Consider the following 17,101-nt stretch of genomic DNA (forward strand, 5'->3'; position numbering starts at 1 on the left):
ACGTCTATCACCAACCACTGGTGTGCCCTTAAGGCAGTTACGAGAGGAGCAGCTATACAGGCTGGTTCCTACCTCAAACGCAGCTCTACTAAGGCCCAACAAGATCTAGAGACCAAGCTATCGAAGCTAGAAACCCAAAATAAAACAGCCCCATCTAGAGCCCTGAAATTAGAAATATCAAGCATCCGTAATCAACTTCAAAAGCTCCTCTTAGCTCGTACACAACTAGCCCTGAACAGAATGCGCCATAAATACTACCTGTCTAGTAATAGATCGGGCAGAATGCTTGCCCGCAAACTGCGAGCTCAACAAGCCAAAAACAGAATCAGACATATCATTACCCCTACCAAAGAAAAACTTTTAAACCCCAAGGACATCGCTAACCAGTTTGCTAAGTATTACGCTCAGCTCTACAATCTCTCCTCCGATACCTCCACACCACAACCCACCAACATTACAATATCCTCCTTCCTAGACAATATACAGCTCCCATCCTTAAAGCCGGAACAACTAGAAGCCCTCAATGCCCCATGGTCTGATTCGGAGATACAATCTGCCATAAGATCCCTCCTCGCAACAAAGCGCCAGGCCCAGACGGCTTCACAACTGACTTCTATATCACATTCAAAGACCCGCTAACCCCACTCTTAACAAACCTCTTTAATGAACTATCCTCCCTAGGCTCTTCTCCAAAGGAACTACTAGAAGCCTGCATAGTGACCATCCCCAAGCCAGGGAAGGACCCGGCTCTTTGCCAGAATTATCGCCCTATAGCACTGTTAAACTGTGATATTAAACTATTTGCCAAACTAATGGCCCTCCGCATTAACCAATATCTACCGTTGCTGGTGCACCCGGACCAGACGGGCTTTGTCCCGGGGAGACAGGCCTCTAACAATACAAGGAGAGTATTCAACCTGATCGACTCCCTCACTGGAAAGCAAGATCTTCTTCTCCTATCCCTCGATGCTGAAAAAGCTTTCGATAGGCTGAATTGGAAATACATGCAAGAAGCGCTCACACGCTTTGGCTTCAGAGACCGAATTCTCAATTTGATCCTGACGCTCTATAGTTCTCCCACGGCCCGGGTGCTCAGCAACGGATTCTTATCTGATCCCTTTTGTATTACGAATGGCACCAGACAGGGTTGCCCCCTATCTCCTTTGATTTTTGCTCTCTCAATAGAACCCCTAGCCATCACTATACGCAATGACTGCAATTTTCCCGGTTTGCAGATAGGCTCGCAATGTCATAAGTTAAGTCTCTTCGCCGACGATGTCTTGCTCTTCGTGACCAACCCTGTTAGAACTCTCCCATACCTCCACACGATTTTAGACTCTTACAGCGCAGCATCATACTACAAGCTAAATACTACTAAGACAGATGCTCTTCCAATTAACCTCTCAAGACACCTACCCCATTTAAAATCAATCTACAAATATAACTGGCAAACTGAAGCGATAAAGTACCTGGGCATTCACATCCCATCGAATACTTCCAATGTCTTTAATGTCAACCTCACCCCCCTCCTCGAAACGCTGTCCACCCTAACTAAATCCTGGGTGTCCTACGATATCTCCTGGATGGGACGTATGGCTGCCTTTAAAATGACACTACTCCCTAAACTAATGTACTTGTTTCGCACCGTACCATACACAATCCCTAAAAAATTCTTACGACTTGGCACATCCATTTTGTTAAAGTACGTGTGGTCGACAAAACCCCCAGCAATAGCCCGCTCCAAAATGTCCTTACCTAGGGCATTTGGTGGCCTGGACCTTCCCGACCTAGCTAGCTACCATACAGCGTGCCTCCTAGCCCCTCTTAAATATTACACGGACACTGTTTCCGCTACAGGATGGGTGTCCATTGAACAAGCCAAGACCCCTCACATCCCTCTTGCAGATCTAATCAGAATTCCAAAACAAGCCAGACCTAATCATTTACCATTACTCCCATCCACCAAGGCCTCTCTGCGAGCATGGGATGGACTACTAGCTAATCTATCTGGCTCGGCGAACGTCATACCCACCATCTCCATTACAACAGTAGCAAAATTAATCCCAAACCTCAATTTAAATTCATGGAAAACATTGGGCATCAACACCCTAGGAGACTTGCTAGAATCACATTCTTTGTTACCATTCCCCACCCTACAACGCCAATATTCCATTCCCCCCTCCGAACACTACCACTACCTACAAGTAGCACATTGGTGGAAGGCCCACTTCCCTTCCTATACCCCCCCAGATGCTACATCCCAGACATATCTGTCCAGACCTTTCGCGACAGGAACTAACGGCGACATCTCCTTTTGGTACAGAACTTTGGTAACCCCCTCTGCCTTTTCCAAAGCATCCCCCCACGAGAAATGGGAATCAGACCTAGGCGTGACTTTCTCCCCTCTGCAATGGCGCCAAATCTTTCACACTTCCTATACAATGTCCCGTTGCTTAAATCATACGGAAATGCACATCAAACTAATTAATAGATTATACCTAACTCCAGATCGTTTGCACACCTTCTGGCCATCCTGCTCCAACCAGTGTTGGAGGCTATGCGGATGCATAGGCAACATTTACCACATTTTCTGGACCTGCCCAGTTATCCACCAGTATTGGTCTGAGGTCTTTGACTTGATCTCTAAAGTGTTGAAGATGGCATTAACTCCGGACCCATCCCTTGCTTTGTTTCATGTCTACCCGCAGACTGTCCCCCCTAGGGATAGGTATGTCCTAGGTCACATCCTTATAGCTGCCCGAGCCAACCTGGCCCAACACTGGAAACAACCCTCCCCTCCACCCCTGCTCCAAGTAGTTATGAAGACGAATCACCATTTCCTTATGGAAACTAACTTCGTCCCATTTGTCCCCTCATCCACTTCCCCCCATATGCGTTGGCTCCCGTGGCACACATACATAACTGAAGGCGAAGGTGCTACACATTTCCACCCCTTCCACCCGGCGGAACCATGTCAGCTTAACCTAAATGAAACCCCAGAGAGCTCAGAATAACCTAACCTGCCTGGCTAATTTACCCTACCAGTTAATATCCCCCCCACAGGAAATGTGATATGACCGGAGTATTGATACCAGTTAGCTAAATGCTCTGTTTTTTATCTGATATTGTTACTTGAAGATACTATTGTCTGCTTGTTCTCCCCTGTTTATGTACTATTCAGGCTTTACATATATTATTCGCTCTGCGTAGCGAAACACACTGTATAATGAAGATGCTTGTTACCCGATCCCCCCCCCTCCCCCCCCCCCCCCCCTAAATGTCCCCTTTTTCTCTTCTGTTCCCCATATTAAAAACCTGTCACAATAAAAATTTATTGATGGAAAAAAAAAAAACCCCTCACCGGATGGTGAGGAACTTTGTGTGTAATGGCAGGTCCCCCTGATTTAGACATAAGTATTTGTATAGTAGGAGGGACCCAGGAGGCATCCGACTCCCCCACTTTGGAATTTATTATGAAGCAATCATGCTCGGCAGAATTTATGAATAGGCAAACCCTTATCCAACAAAACAATGGGTATATATTGAAAACTCTTTCTCTAATACCCCACCCCACCCTGGAAATGCTGCCCTGGCTACTTCCCACCCAATCATAGGTCCTACTCTTGGTATATGGAGAAAGAACAAAATTACGAAGTACATCTCCTCTAGATACTCCCACTTGATTCCATTTTTTGATAACCCAGAATTTATTCCAAATTGGCCTTTAAGTCATGGTTCGAGGCAGGGATTTTAAGAATAGATCAACTATATTATTCTTCAGGTGTGTTGCCATTGCCAGTTATCCAATCCAAATGGCCTCTCCCCAATAAGGAGATTTGGAGGTACATTTCCTACAGTTGAAATCTATGAGTTCAGCAGGCCCTAGGGACTTAACGTTGTTTGAACAACATGTATCTTCACAGAATTTGATGTCACTTGTTATCAAATACCTACAAATATTTGAAAATCACTTCCCCACTCTTCCAAAGTTTACCACAAACTGGGAGACTGATCTAAATAGATCAATCATAGGCATGCACATGGGGGTGCACAGGCACCTCTAATCACCGCCGACACCCCACACGATTGCACGCTAAAATGTTGATTCCCGGGCAGCAGAGCAGCACCCGGTTACCGGCCGGCGGCGGACAGGACTGAATTAATTGCCCGGCTGGGTTCAGACCGAGTGCTGCGGCGGACCGGCAGGGGCTACATTGATGTCAGCCCCGCCCCTATAAACGTCACTATGCACAGTGAAGCGGCCACAGTGCGCACCCCTGTCCTTGCACCCACCCTCCCGCTCACAAAGCTGTCACTTTGCTGGGATTTTAGTTAGTGTTATGTATAATATGGTTCTGTGTGATTCTAACTATGCAGAAATGAAAACATCTACTTGGCACCGTTCTTGTATGTCCCCAGGTGATGTGTTTTAGACACCTTGGGGGAGATTCTCTAAAGGAAAATGCGGTGAAACCCTGCCGAGTTACCGCTATGGGCTTCTACCGTGACCCCCCGCTGCCCCGCACCGACCCCCGCCGCCCCGCACCGAAACACCCCCCCTCACCTGTGTCCGGGCAGCGCAGAACTGTGCTGCCCGGACCTGTGACCTCCTCCTCCCTACACTGTAATCCTCTTCTGGGTGCAGGGAGGAGGAGAGGCCACCCGTCAGCAGCATCCAGGCCGGGTAAGGGAGGGAGCCGCCTGGACCCGCTGCACATCGCCGACCAGATCGCAAAGGACAGCTCTTAACGCAAGAGCTGTCCTTTGCCATAATTATCGCATATGTTACAGCATATGCGAACATTATCTCCGTGGTAGCCGGCAATGTGCAGCGGACCGGGGGCGCGGATGTTACTGCATCACGCCCCTTGCCTGTTAAAATGCCGGAGGGAATTATTTTTTATAGGGCTAAAAATAAGATAGCTTAGACCTTGAATTGCACCTGTAGCTACCTACAAATGATGGGAAATAGTCCCCCAGTAAATGAATTGCTAAAGTTTACCAATCTTTCATTTGATGTATGAAAGAATAATTGTTTCCACCTGTTTTTCTGTGATCACAGTCCCCCCACCCCATTTAGAAATGCTGTTTCAATATCAGTCATAAGGATTTGTATGTAGTGATGTACTCTGTTTAACATAACATATGGACATAATGATGTTTCCATGAAAATACTGTACTTTCCACGTACACAGATGGTAATCTACAGAGAAAAACACATGAAAGAGGGGACGGATACACCCCGAGTCACTGGGAATGAGTTTCCTCTGCAGCTTGCAAAAAAATCATAGAATAATAATAAATTAACCTATTATGAAAATAAATGATTATACAGGTTGAGTATCCCGTATCCAAAATGCTTGGGACCAGGAGAATTTTGGATAACGGATTATTCCGTATTTCGGAATATTTTAATATTTCAATGATGTATTTTGAAGTATCTTGCATTTATGCTGTATAAACACATAATATACACACAAATATATTTTATTACCACATAAAATACACACAAACATATTTTAATTGTTCAAAAAACAAGGTTTCAAAACGTGAAACAAAATGTGTGTACTATCTCAGCACTGAATTTGAATGCCAAGCAATCATTGTCTTGCACATATATAGTGCCAGTTACATATCATGTCCCCAGTGATGCTGTTACATATGTCCCCAGTGTGTTTTTAGCAAAAAAAATAATTTTTTTCACTTTCTGGAATGTCCGTATTTCGGAATAATTCGGATAACGGATATTCGGATACGGGATACTCGACCTGTACATATCTGTACTCCAGGTAGAAGCAGAATGTCCCAGGGATAATGATAAATTCAAGGATAGTATCTTGAGACTTGTAATATGGTAAATAGAATTTGTTAGCAAAACGCAACATGGACAGGAGTTTCAGTCACACATAGAGAGATCTTACTATATAAGGTGTCAGGTGCAATTACAGGTCGCGTCTCCCGTATCAGGAGATCTATTTTAAAAATATTCCCAAAACTGTTTTTATTTTACATTATTTCAGATTTTTTTTGTCCCCCCGCCCCTTTTTCATACTTAACAAGTCACCCGATGTCCACGGGGGCCTTCAGGATCTTCAGCAGTCCCAGGAGTGCATTGCGCGGGTGCGCCGTGACGTCATCGGCGCGCCTGCAAACTCATGCAATGCACACCTGGGACCACTGAAGAACCTGAAGGCCACCATGGATGCCGGGGGAGCATCGGGGGACCAGGTAAGTATGTTAAAAAAAATATATTCGAAACCGGAAGAATCCCTTATTAAGGGATTTTAACCTGTAAAACTGACAAAATGTGTCAGCAGTAAGAACTGTCTGGATGGGAAAATAGAACTATTATTACCTATCAATACAAAATAAACCACTAAATTTATGAGATCATATTCTCAATACAAAAATATTATGCTGTTATGATCAGGTTAATACTAGCAGTAACCCTAGAACTGAAACAGGAAGTAAAGCGGTGTGTTCTAGAGTGGAATGCAAACTAGACTGAATCAGTCAATCTAAAGTGTAACAAATAATTTATCCTACCTGTACAATGAAGAGGTAAATATAAATCACAAAAATATAAATATGCTCTACCTGGTCTAAAGTGTCATAGCATTATATATACAGCATAAACAAACCGTCCCAAAGACTTGATGAAAAACTGTGGGCCTTATTCTAGTTCACTCTTTCTGACAAAATCCTTCTTATATGGACAAAACCATGTGCACTGCAAGGGGGCAGCTGTAAAATGTGCAAAGAGAATTAAATGTGTGAGTTATTTTGTTTCTGTGCAGGGTAAATACTGGCTGCTTTATTTTTACACAGCAATAAAGTTCTCACTTTGAAGTAAAACCCCACCCAAATCTAATTCTCTCTGCACATATTACATCTGCCCCACCTGCAGTGCACATGGTTGTGTCCATCTAAGAAGGATTTTGTCAGAAGGAGTGAACTAGAATAAGGCCCTTAGTGCCTGATGCTGTCTCATGTAATACAGTCACAATTACAGGTGTCATCAAGGATCGGATTTTCCATGTGAGTATCCACCTGTATTCTGAGATGGATACATCTGTGTACAGTAACTGTGATGCTCCCAATCATCTTGTTCCAAGATCATCCAAAATCCTTATTAAAGGAACATCACCCAAAAACCATACTTAGTGCAGTAGATGTGACTAATATTGCATGCTCTGCATATGCACAACTTGGAATAGGGTGCCAACCTGAATCGGTCTCCATGTGCACTGCAGGTGAGACAGATGTAATGTGTAGAGAGAGGTATTTTGTTTCCGTGTTGTGTACATTTGCAATTGTTTACTGCATCCACGGAAATACAGTAGACATGCACTGTACAAAACCATCTATTCAAACCATCAGCTGATTTGTACAGTACATTTTGCAACCATACAAGTAAAGGAAGAGTGAAGAAACGTTATTAGCAGTAGGGTTTAAATTTAAATTTCCAAATGTTTAATTTCCTCCATATGGTAATATATAATATTGTCCTACAATATAAAGTAAATGCTTATTTAACATGATAATGCTAAATAATTATAGCCATTGCCCTGACATACAGTACTAATAGTTTTTATGCTGGAACGTGTGTATGTTAATTTTGATAATAAGCACAATTTCATCAAACCACTTCATATGTGGTCTGATTCCGTTGTCCTCTTAGCATTGCGTGCCGTAGAAAGTCTTTTATTGTTCAATAAGTAGCCAATTTGTGACTTCCCAGCAACAGGTCAGCTACAATTCACATAATACGTTACTTACTAAGTGACCGATCGGTCATATGGAAATTTGCAGTTCAACAACAGTTGGTAGCCATAGATATAATGTTATACTACAGTATATTAAAGATGCTTTACACAATCTGGTATTCTAGAATATCAAAGACAATGATGTTACTATACTTTACAATAAGTCCTCTTATGTAGTCAGAAACTGAGTTTTCTGTTTATTGTCTTAGAAAATTATATCAATAGGCTTATTCTTTGCCCTTCATGCTTCACAAGCCTTATCTATTATTTGCAAGGTCTTTACAGTCTTTGGACGCCTTCTTACAAATCCTCTGGCAATAACTGGGTTTTGATGCTAGGCTGCAGCTGGACAAATGACTCTTTTGATGGCTGTCTGCCAACACTAGCTGCATTGTTCAGATGAACTTTTAGAAACACTGTGTAGACAACAACACTTGTATCTTTACGGGGTGCCTTTTTCTCTGATATCATCATATCTGGTTCATTGCCCTGCCCTTAATATTATTTATACTTTTTTTTTTACGAGAACTTGGCGACAATAAAAAGGGGGGGTTTATGTTAATATCAGGCATGGTCACCATTGAACATTTACTGTTACAAAAATACAATTTAGTACAATGATAGATTAGTTAATAGAACTTGACAACTTAAACAATAGTTAATGTAGTAGTTTACCAGCCAGTCAACTCCTGACTGCCATTTTACAGACACTGGGGCAGATGTATTAAGCCTTGAAGAGATAAAGTGGAGATAACGTGAAAGGAGACAAAGCAGCAGCCAATGAACTGTGTTTAAAAATGACAGTTTGGAGTTGATTGGCTGGTACTTTATCTCCAGTTTATCTCTTCTCCATGCTTAATACATCTTCCCCACTGTTTGAAAAATGTCAGTTAGGGTCAGGATGGTATTTCTCTCCAAGGCTTGCTTACATACGTACAGATAGTGGTAGATGCTCAAATTAGTTCAGTAATACCATTCAGGTGCCTGCAAGGGAGGGGTTAATACTGATTAAGTAAAGCAAGACATGGGTTCCCCCAGCACACTGAATGGTATTAGTAACCAATCTTGAACACTACATGATAATAGAATTCAGAGATATTGGTTACATATACTTGCGCAGGTGTATGATATGCCCCCAAGCCACATCAAGGCTTATCTGTATATTGGGGGTCCCTAGCGCTATATCTAGGTGCAGCACCCCAAAAACTATCATAAGCTAGGAAGCCCAGTGTGGCACGCCAGTGAGATACTATAGTGTTAATAAAAATTAGTGATAGGAAGCCGAAGCTATATAAATAGAGAGATAAAGTAAAAAATGAAATGTAATTAAAATGAGAGAGATAGTGTTAGTGAGGGGAAAGTGTTAATAGAATGTAAGGGCGTGCAGCACTGAAGCCACCCAGCCCAACCAGTCCAGGGGCACCGCACCCCATGCCACCGTTACCCTAAACTGGGTCTACGATTAACCATCAAGGAGCCACATGAAAATGGCTCCTTACTTGATATATCTGAACTAAGAACTTACATACGTACATACCTAGACCCTTGCATCATGAAGTTTAGAACCATAAAAGTTGTAATTTTGCTATTTTAGTTTGTGGGGATGATGATCCTGAAGTTGGGTATCTAAGCACTACAGTATAACTTCCATACACAAACTCTTCAATCGTCTTCTGTTTCTACATTTTTAACCATAACTTACTAGTTTTACTGTTTGACAAACATTAGGCAGTAATTAATTAACCACATAATTCCAATTGAAACATTAGTATTTAGTCCGGTCCCTCACATTTGGAAATCATTAATGTCATGGTGATCCACATACTGTATATGTGGAAGTAATAGTGTTATTGCAACTAACCATTAAATGGACAATCCTTTTTCCTACAGCCCTCCATGTGACTGCACATCAGTAGCCATGTAATTCACTTTTCAAAAGTCTCTTTTTCAAATTTTTACTCAGTATATATTTTATACTTACTAGTGTTTTGGAACTGGTCTGTGCTGGGTTGAGGAATCTCTCTTCTCTCCAACTCTTTCCTACACATACCCATTCCTCACTGTCTAGACCCCTTATTCTGTCCCGTACAGCGTGAGCCATTAGTTGCATGGACAGGCTATAAACCATTATTATGTAGATATACGCTGGGAGTTCCCATATGGTAATGGTGCAGCCTGCTGCCCCACGCCCCTCCCTGCTCCCCGCCCGCAAGGTTGCTTGTGTGCACCCGGCGAACAATCTGTTTGCCGTGGCCGTGCGCAACAAGCACATGCACAATAAAAAAAGCATTTGTTTTGACGTTATGTGATTCATATAGATAAATGCGCAGACATAAATAACAAAATATTCTAATATTCTTATTCGTTATGTTTCTGCTGGTGTCAACAATACAGTGTGTTCTTCACGTCAATAGGTCTGGTGGTCTCAGTCTGCAGCACATAAAAAGCAAAAGGATATAATATACGTATGATTGTCTATTTCATATACATAGAGAATTCTTCAATCCAAGTCAATTGGTGGATGTACCAGCCGGTACTCCACACTAAGCTTCAGTATTCCAATTAAATATAAGCGTACCCAACTCACTTCTATAGAGAGTCATTAAAACATATCAAGGTATCTTTCAATAGCTTCTGAAGATAAATGCATACCCCACTCACTTTACAGATGATGAATTAAGCATATCAAGGTATCTTTAGCTGAATTCTGAAGCAACAATATCATACCGGTATTTATGTCCAGGGCTGTGGAGTCGGTAGATAAATGTTCCGACTCCGACCCGACTCAAACTCCTCGTACTTCTGACTCTGACTCCTCTGTATTAATATGCGAATGTATTTGATACATTCCTTGAAGGAAAGAAAGGCAACATACATATTATTACTACAGAAACTAGAGGCTGGGAATTCAACAGTCTACTGTATTGAACAGTTTAAGCAAAGGACAAACACAATGAAAACAAAGTTTTATAAAATTTGTTATTAATTAATTAAATGGCTGGATAGTAGCAGTAGGCATAAACATCAGGAACAGGAACTTTACCAGTTCAAAGATAAAAAACACATTATTTGGTTGTTTTGGGAACAAAAACAAAGCTTATCTATAACCGAATCGTTACTGGCGATGAAAAATGGTGCCTGTACGTCAATATGAACCAGCGTAAGGAATAGCTTAGCCAAGGTAAACAAACGACCCCGCGCATGAAACAAGATCTTCATCCGCGTAAAAAGATGTTGTGCGTATGGTGGGAGAGCTTGGTTGAATGAATTTTACACCAGGTGATTTCTACCAACAAAGTATTGAAAACCTTATTGAACGTTGGAAATAAGTTGTAAACTACAAGGGAAAATACATTTATAAGTATTGGTGCTCCGAATTGTGCGCAACGCACAATTCGGAGCACCAATACTTATAAATGTGCTTGTGCTTCACTATATGGCATGCAACATGCCATATAGTGCCATATAGTGAAGCACATGAAAAGCATGCTTTTTCACGGTCACTTAACGTGTTCGTTTTGCGGTTACGTGAGGCACTGCATGCATTGGTCTTTATTCTTACAGTAGAGAAGTCATTAATTATAATTTTCGAAGTCGGTGCATTGTTTGCCGACTCCGACTCCAGGTATTTGAAATTTCCTCCGACTCCTTGACTCCACAGCCCTGTTTATGTCGTCAGGTGCTTTATGACGTATATCAAAGTTTCTTTCTATTTGTGTCAAAGATATGAGCGTCTCAAAAAAAAAAGGGGGGGGGGGTGGAATTTATTCATACAAACATCATGGGAGCCATTAAAAGAGTAAATAGATTAAAAAAGAGAAGTTCCTACTAAGTGCCCACATTGGAAAACAGCCAGGGAATCTGCTAATATATTTCATTAATATAATAAACAATGTCACCATTTAGGTGATATCCTAATGGTGAAATTGTCTATTAATGTATTACAGCCAATGAAGATTAGGAGACTAATTTAACTAACATATAGTACATTGCAGGTTCCTTTTATGCCTAAATTTAGTAAGTAAGTTTTATTTATATAACGCACTTTCTCCAACAGGACTCAAGGCGCTTTACAGACATTAAAAATAATGCACATACTGTACTGTAATACAAAGGGTTATCAGAACGAGCAACAAAGGCAGTACAGATATACATCACACATACAGATTTGCACTAGATGCATTCTAATGAGGGACATGGACAACATATATGTACAACATATATTTACTGAGCTGTACAGTACCCAGGCAGCCATTCAGCGGCGCCACTTGGTGATTGCACCAGCCAGATAGGTAGCAAGTAAAACCTGTACAGATAAAGAACACTACGGGCGTGACACGGGGTACATATTTGGCCAGCAGCACAGATCCTAGGCAGCACGTAGAACAGTACAGGGTACACAGAACAAGACATAACAGCAACAGAAGAACAAAATCAATGAGCACAATTAACAGTACAATTTTTAGTACACAATACAGCTGAGACATAGGGAAGTGAGTGAGACGAGAGGCAGGTATAGATGGTAGGCGAGTAAGAGAGCTGTAATTGAAATGCAAGAAGAGTGCTGTGAGAACAGGACTTAATCTCCCAGTGGTTTTTTTTATTGGTGTCTCTTTTTGATTAAATGTAATGTTTTTCACTTAATGATAGTTCCTGTATGATGCCACCCAATCTACTCCATGACAGATATATAAATGTGCACTTTCTGCTATACTGTAGATTCCTGGGCTGTCATCTCTCAGGAGTGGAAGAACAGGAATACTTAAAGGGATCTTAAAGTGCACAGGGCTGTGACTGATCCAGGAATACTTAAAGGGATCTTAAAGTGCACAGGGCTGTGACTGATCTCTCTGTGTGACAGAAAAGAATGAAGCATTGCCGCTTTCCTCAGTCTATACATAACAGCAATAAGAGATCAAAGGATATTTCCCGGAGCCATATCTGTAAAATATAGGAAGCTCTGTCTAACTTGGCCTGTTTCCAGCACTAATCATTAAAAAGCAGATAGCAGCAGCATAGTCAATGGTGCTTTTGTTTCCAGGGTACAACTTAATCATAACACTCGCTTTTAAAAAAAATGTAAGCACACTGTGTATTGTGTTGGCCTCATTCTGACAACTCAGCATATTGCCAGTTTTGATTCTAGTGTATGTCTTATTAGACTTGTAAGTTGCTAGTGCTCCTTTGCAAGAGTCCAGAGTGTGATCTTTCTGATAACGCAGTGGTACCAATTATCCCTAAATAGAGTGAAGGTGCCCATACAATGAAAGTATTAGGTGGGTCATTAAAACACTGCAAATTACATAACACATCATTGCCACATTGTACATCATGCTTACACAGGAAACAATGTGCGCCAAATCTTGCACGGCAGGTCGTTCATCTTTCTGCCTGCTGAAGGGATCAGCGAGCTAGATAAATGACTGTAAAGGCCCATACACACTCGGCGACTTTGAGCTGAAAGTCGCTCAAAACAGCAGATTTGAGCGGGTTTCAGCTCAAAGCCGCCCAGTGTGTTTGGCCTGGCGATGAGCGGTGAGTGCTGCTGCACGCTCGCGCAACATAGACGGGAAAGCCGTTCATCTGCTGTTTAAACCAGTAGATGAGCTGCTTTCAGGATGGCTTTGCATAGCGCTCCGCTACGCAACGCCCCCCCCCCCTCCATCGGCGCCGGGCAGGGGGAAAGCCGCTCAGTGTGTATGCATCATCATCGCTGTCCATACACGCTGGGCATAGTCGCCCAGTGTGTATGGACCTTTAGGTATGCGCAATGGATCGTAATCATGCACACGTACAGAACGTTTTAAATGAATGGTTGTTCCAATTGGTGGAAAACTGCATTATCGTTTTAAATATCTTACCTTGTGTGGGCCGCATAAGTACTTCTGGTAATTGTCCTGGCTAGCTGTTCACCTGCCTGTGAATCAGAAGGCGATGAACTGTGACCATGTAATGTGTATCTTTTACCATGAAATATATCAGGGAACCCTGAGTGGGCAGGGAAGTAATGACAAAATTAGCACAATTCAGATTTGGATGTTTTCTGGGAAGTGAGTTGATAAAAGTAGGCTAGAATGTTGTAATGTAATATAATATAAGTACATATTTATTTATTAACAGTTTCTTATATAACGCATACAGTACATATTCCGCAGCCCTTTACAAAGCATAGTTATGGGCAAAAACACAAAACGAATTACAGCACAAGACCGTTTAGGACAAGTACATGGTTAATATGGATATTTGCATCAGGGGACAGGACACTGCAGCAATCATCAGGGTGGCAGAGGTTTATATATTCTAAGAAAGGCACATGAGGAGAGAGGGCCCTGCTCGTGAGAGCTTACAGATGGAGCGCCTTTCATTTTTGCTGGCGATGCGCCAGAATCTGGCGGAGAGGCGCCCCATCTGACTGAGACGCGTATGAGTCTCACACGCACTCGTGTCTCAGTTTCCCGTCGGCAGGAGGATGGGAACCCTGTCCATCTCCACTTCAGGGAGATGGACAGGGTTAGGGGGGGGGGGGTGCGGCGAGGCGGCGGGGACCCGGGGCGACCATCGTCGAGGAGGCGGGGACCCGGGGGGGGGGGAGCCCCGCTGTAAGGCGGCGCGCGCATCCCCTTATGGCGGCTGGCGGGGGATGGCGAATAGTGAATCTTCCGCCATCCCCTGCAAGAGCGAGACCCGCTCTATCTGTACATTCTAAAGGGGAGGGTTAGACAGACAGGGGAAGAAGTGAGAATAAACAGGTTAGCATGAGATGGTAGGGTTTTATGCAGGAGTGTGAGAAGAGGTCAGTTTAGTCTTTGATATTTTAAGTCTAAAAAAGCGCTGGGTCATCCAAGAGTAGATAGAAGAGAGACATTTGGAGATATGAGTAAGGATAGAGGGAGAGAGATCAGGAAAGGAGAGGTAGATTTCAGTATTATCAGCATAGATGTGATAGTGGAAGTCGAGTGAGCAAATAAGATCACCCAGAGAGGACGTATAGAGATAGAGAAGAAGAGGGCCAAGATTAAGCAGCCAGGAGTAGTATGTTGTGAGAATGAATTGATCTCATTCAAAGCAGTCTTTGGTTTTCTCAGTTGTTGTTTTCTGTTCTTCTGTTTCACTTCAGTGTAACACCAGTATAACGCTGCAGTTATATTTAAATTATGCCTCACTTTAAAAATGATGCACTTCAAAACTATTATGCACACAGCTAAACCATGCACACAGCCTATACGGCCCACATCCTATGTAATAATCTTTAAATGCATGTGCACTCATTAGTTGGACTCTTCCCACCCAATCCCAACCCCCCTACTACAATGAATGGTAATAAAAGTGGCATACTACTCTTCTTTTCTAAATTGCAAGTTGTAATTTCGATGTGAAGAAGTTTGCCATGTTCTCTATTTTGCATGGATATACAACGCACTCCCATCTGTCATGGCTGAGTGAAATTCCTCTTAATGTCTTGCAGCACAGGCCTGCACATCTGGGAAACCATTCTAGAACATTTGTTTTGTTAGTCACTTGCACAAAATTAAACTACAATAGTGTAAAATTTTAAATTATACAATGATGATATTAGAAGCAATGATCCAGTCTGTTAGCAAGTGTAACAAGTAAGGCCAAGAAATACCTCATTGTTGTTGAAAGAAATGAATTCCAGAAATGACTCCCCAAGCTGCTGGTGTGTCCTTGCAAAAGTATCACATCATTCTTTAATGATCTGAAAAATGTGCATCAGATTGGCTTCTCATTCCAATGTGTATGTTTAACTGTATCTTGAGGTAATTTATCATTAACCAAAAACTTTTGTCTGATCTAGAAAAAGTCATTTAACTTTAATTGAAGATCTTTTAGTAGTGGAGGGGCTCCCTGAGCATGCGTGTGCCTTACTGACAGCAGCATAGAAGCCCTTACATGAGATCTTTTATTTACATTTTTTTTTAGTACAGTAATTCAATGTACACATTATTGTACATTGAATTAGCATGATACGTATGGTATCATGCTCTTTGTGATGTGTTCTCTTTGTAGCATGATACCATTTCTCTTTGTTTGTCCCCTAAAAGTATGTTATCCATCCAACAGATCACATGTTGGAGCACTTATTAACATAAGTGTTAAAACATGAAACCAACAGCATGGTTCTGTGTCTCAGCTGTAGCTGGGGTTATTCCTGCAGTGTACGGGTCTGCTCCTGTCTCTGATATTTTCTTTCAAACTTCAACAGCTCTATGTCATGCAGCCTATATTCCTGCTAGTCACTGCTTATCCTGTCCTTGCATAGATGGCATATAATTAAGGGAGAAGAAAACATATAGTCAATTTGTAAATTGACGGTATTGTACAGTACTACAAATATGTCTATCTGTATATAGTAGGAGGGACACACTACAAAATTATTGATTTGTAGAATAACGTTTATGTCTAATTTTGTATTGATTTCCAACACAAAGTAACCATGGATATTTTTTTTTTTTTCAGTTTTTGGGGATAGCCTTTCTTGGAGTTGGACTCTGGGCATGGAGTGAAAAGGTATGTTTGTATTGTCTGTTGTCTGTCATACTGTATTTATCTATATTAATCACTCTTGCCTGTATTTTAAACTCCACACTGGAAAGGAGTTGAAGCTGGACACTAATACCCCATACACAGTTCAATGTGGTCTATTTTTCTATTCAATTTTGCTTATATAAGCGAAATCGATTGGAAATCAAATGCTTTCGAGTTGATCCCGATGCGCGGCATCAAACTCGAATAGAAAATTTGACTGTGCAGGCAAGACTATATAGTACAGCAGGGGTGGGGAACCTCAGGCCCGGGGGCCGTATGTGGCCCCCGTAGCCGTTCTGAGTGACCCGTCCGGTGGCTTTGCCGGGAGTCAAGTACAGGGGAATTCTCGCAAGAGGTCGGTAGTTCTCGCGAGATTCCTCTTAATCAACAGCAGCTGGAGACTGTCAGTCCTATTCAGCGGCAGCCCCGGAGCGTGGGACGGCTGCAGCAGGACAATTTGTAAGAGAAATTTTTACATATGGCCCCCCGAAGGATTTTTTCCCCATACAAACGGCCCTTGGCACAAAAAAGTTTCCCCACCCCCAGTGGCATAAGTTTGTCTCAGTTGCCCGGAGGCAAGATGTGTATTGCCCCCCCCCCACCCCCATACACGCACACAAGACCTTATATAAAGTATATACTGTATATTCTGTATGTCTGTTATGAAATAGAGAGAGATAGAACACATATTTCAGAACTCCAAAGTGATATCAATGGCTTTCAATTAATGGATTTAAAATTGCAAAGGAGGAGAGGTGCCCCCTTGAGAGCAGGAGCCCGGTGGCAGA

General features: G+C 42.2%; 1 protein-coding gene across 2 annotated transcripts in view; it reads left to right on the forward strand.

The window, feature by feature from the left end:
• Positions 1–17,101, forward strand: part of TSPAN5 (tetraspanin 5) — a 144,403-nt gene that overhangs the window by 64,504 nt on the left and 62,798 nt on the right. For both annotated transcript variants that reach the window (XM_083179062.1, XM_083179061.1), the window contains one exon: positions 16,245–16,295. In XM_083179062.1, coding sequence (XP_083035188.1) covers positions 16,245–16,295 — 51 coding nt within the window. The remainder of the gene's footprint in view (positions 1–16,244; positions 16,296–17,101) is intronic.

Source organism: Crinia signifera, chromosome 1 (assembly GCF_055691185.1).
Source record: "Crinia signifera chromosome 1, ASM5569118v1, whole genome shotgun sequence".
NCBI classification, from domain to species: domain Eukaryota; kingdom Metazoa; phylum Chordata; class Amphibia; order Anura; family Myobatrachidae; genus Crinia; species Crinia signifera.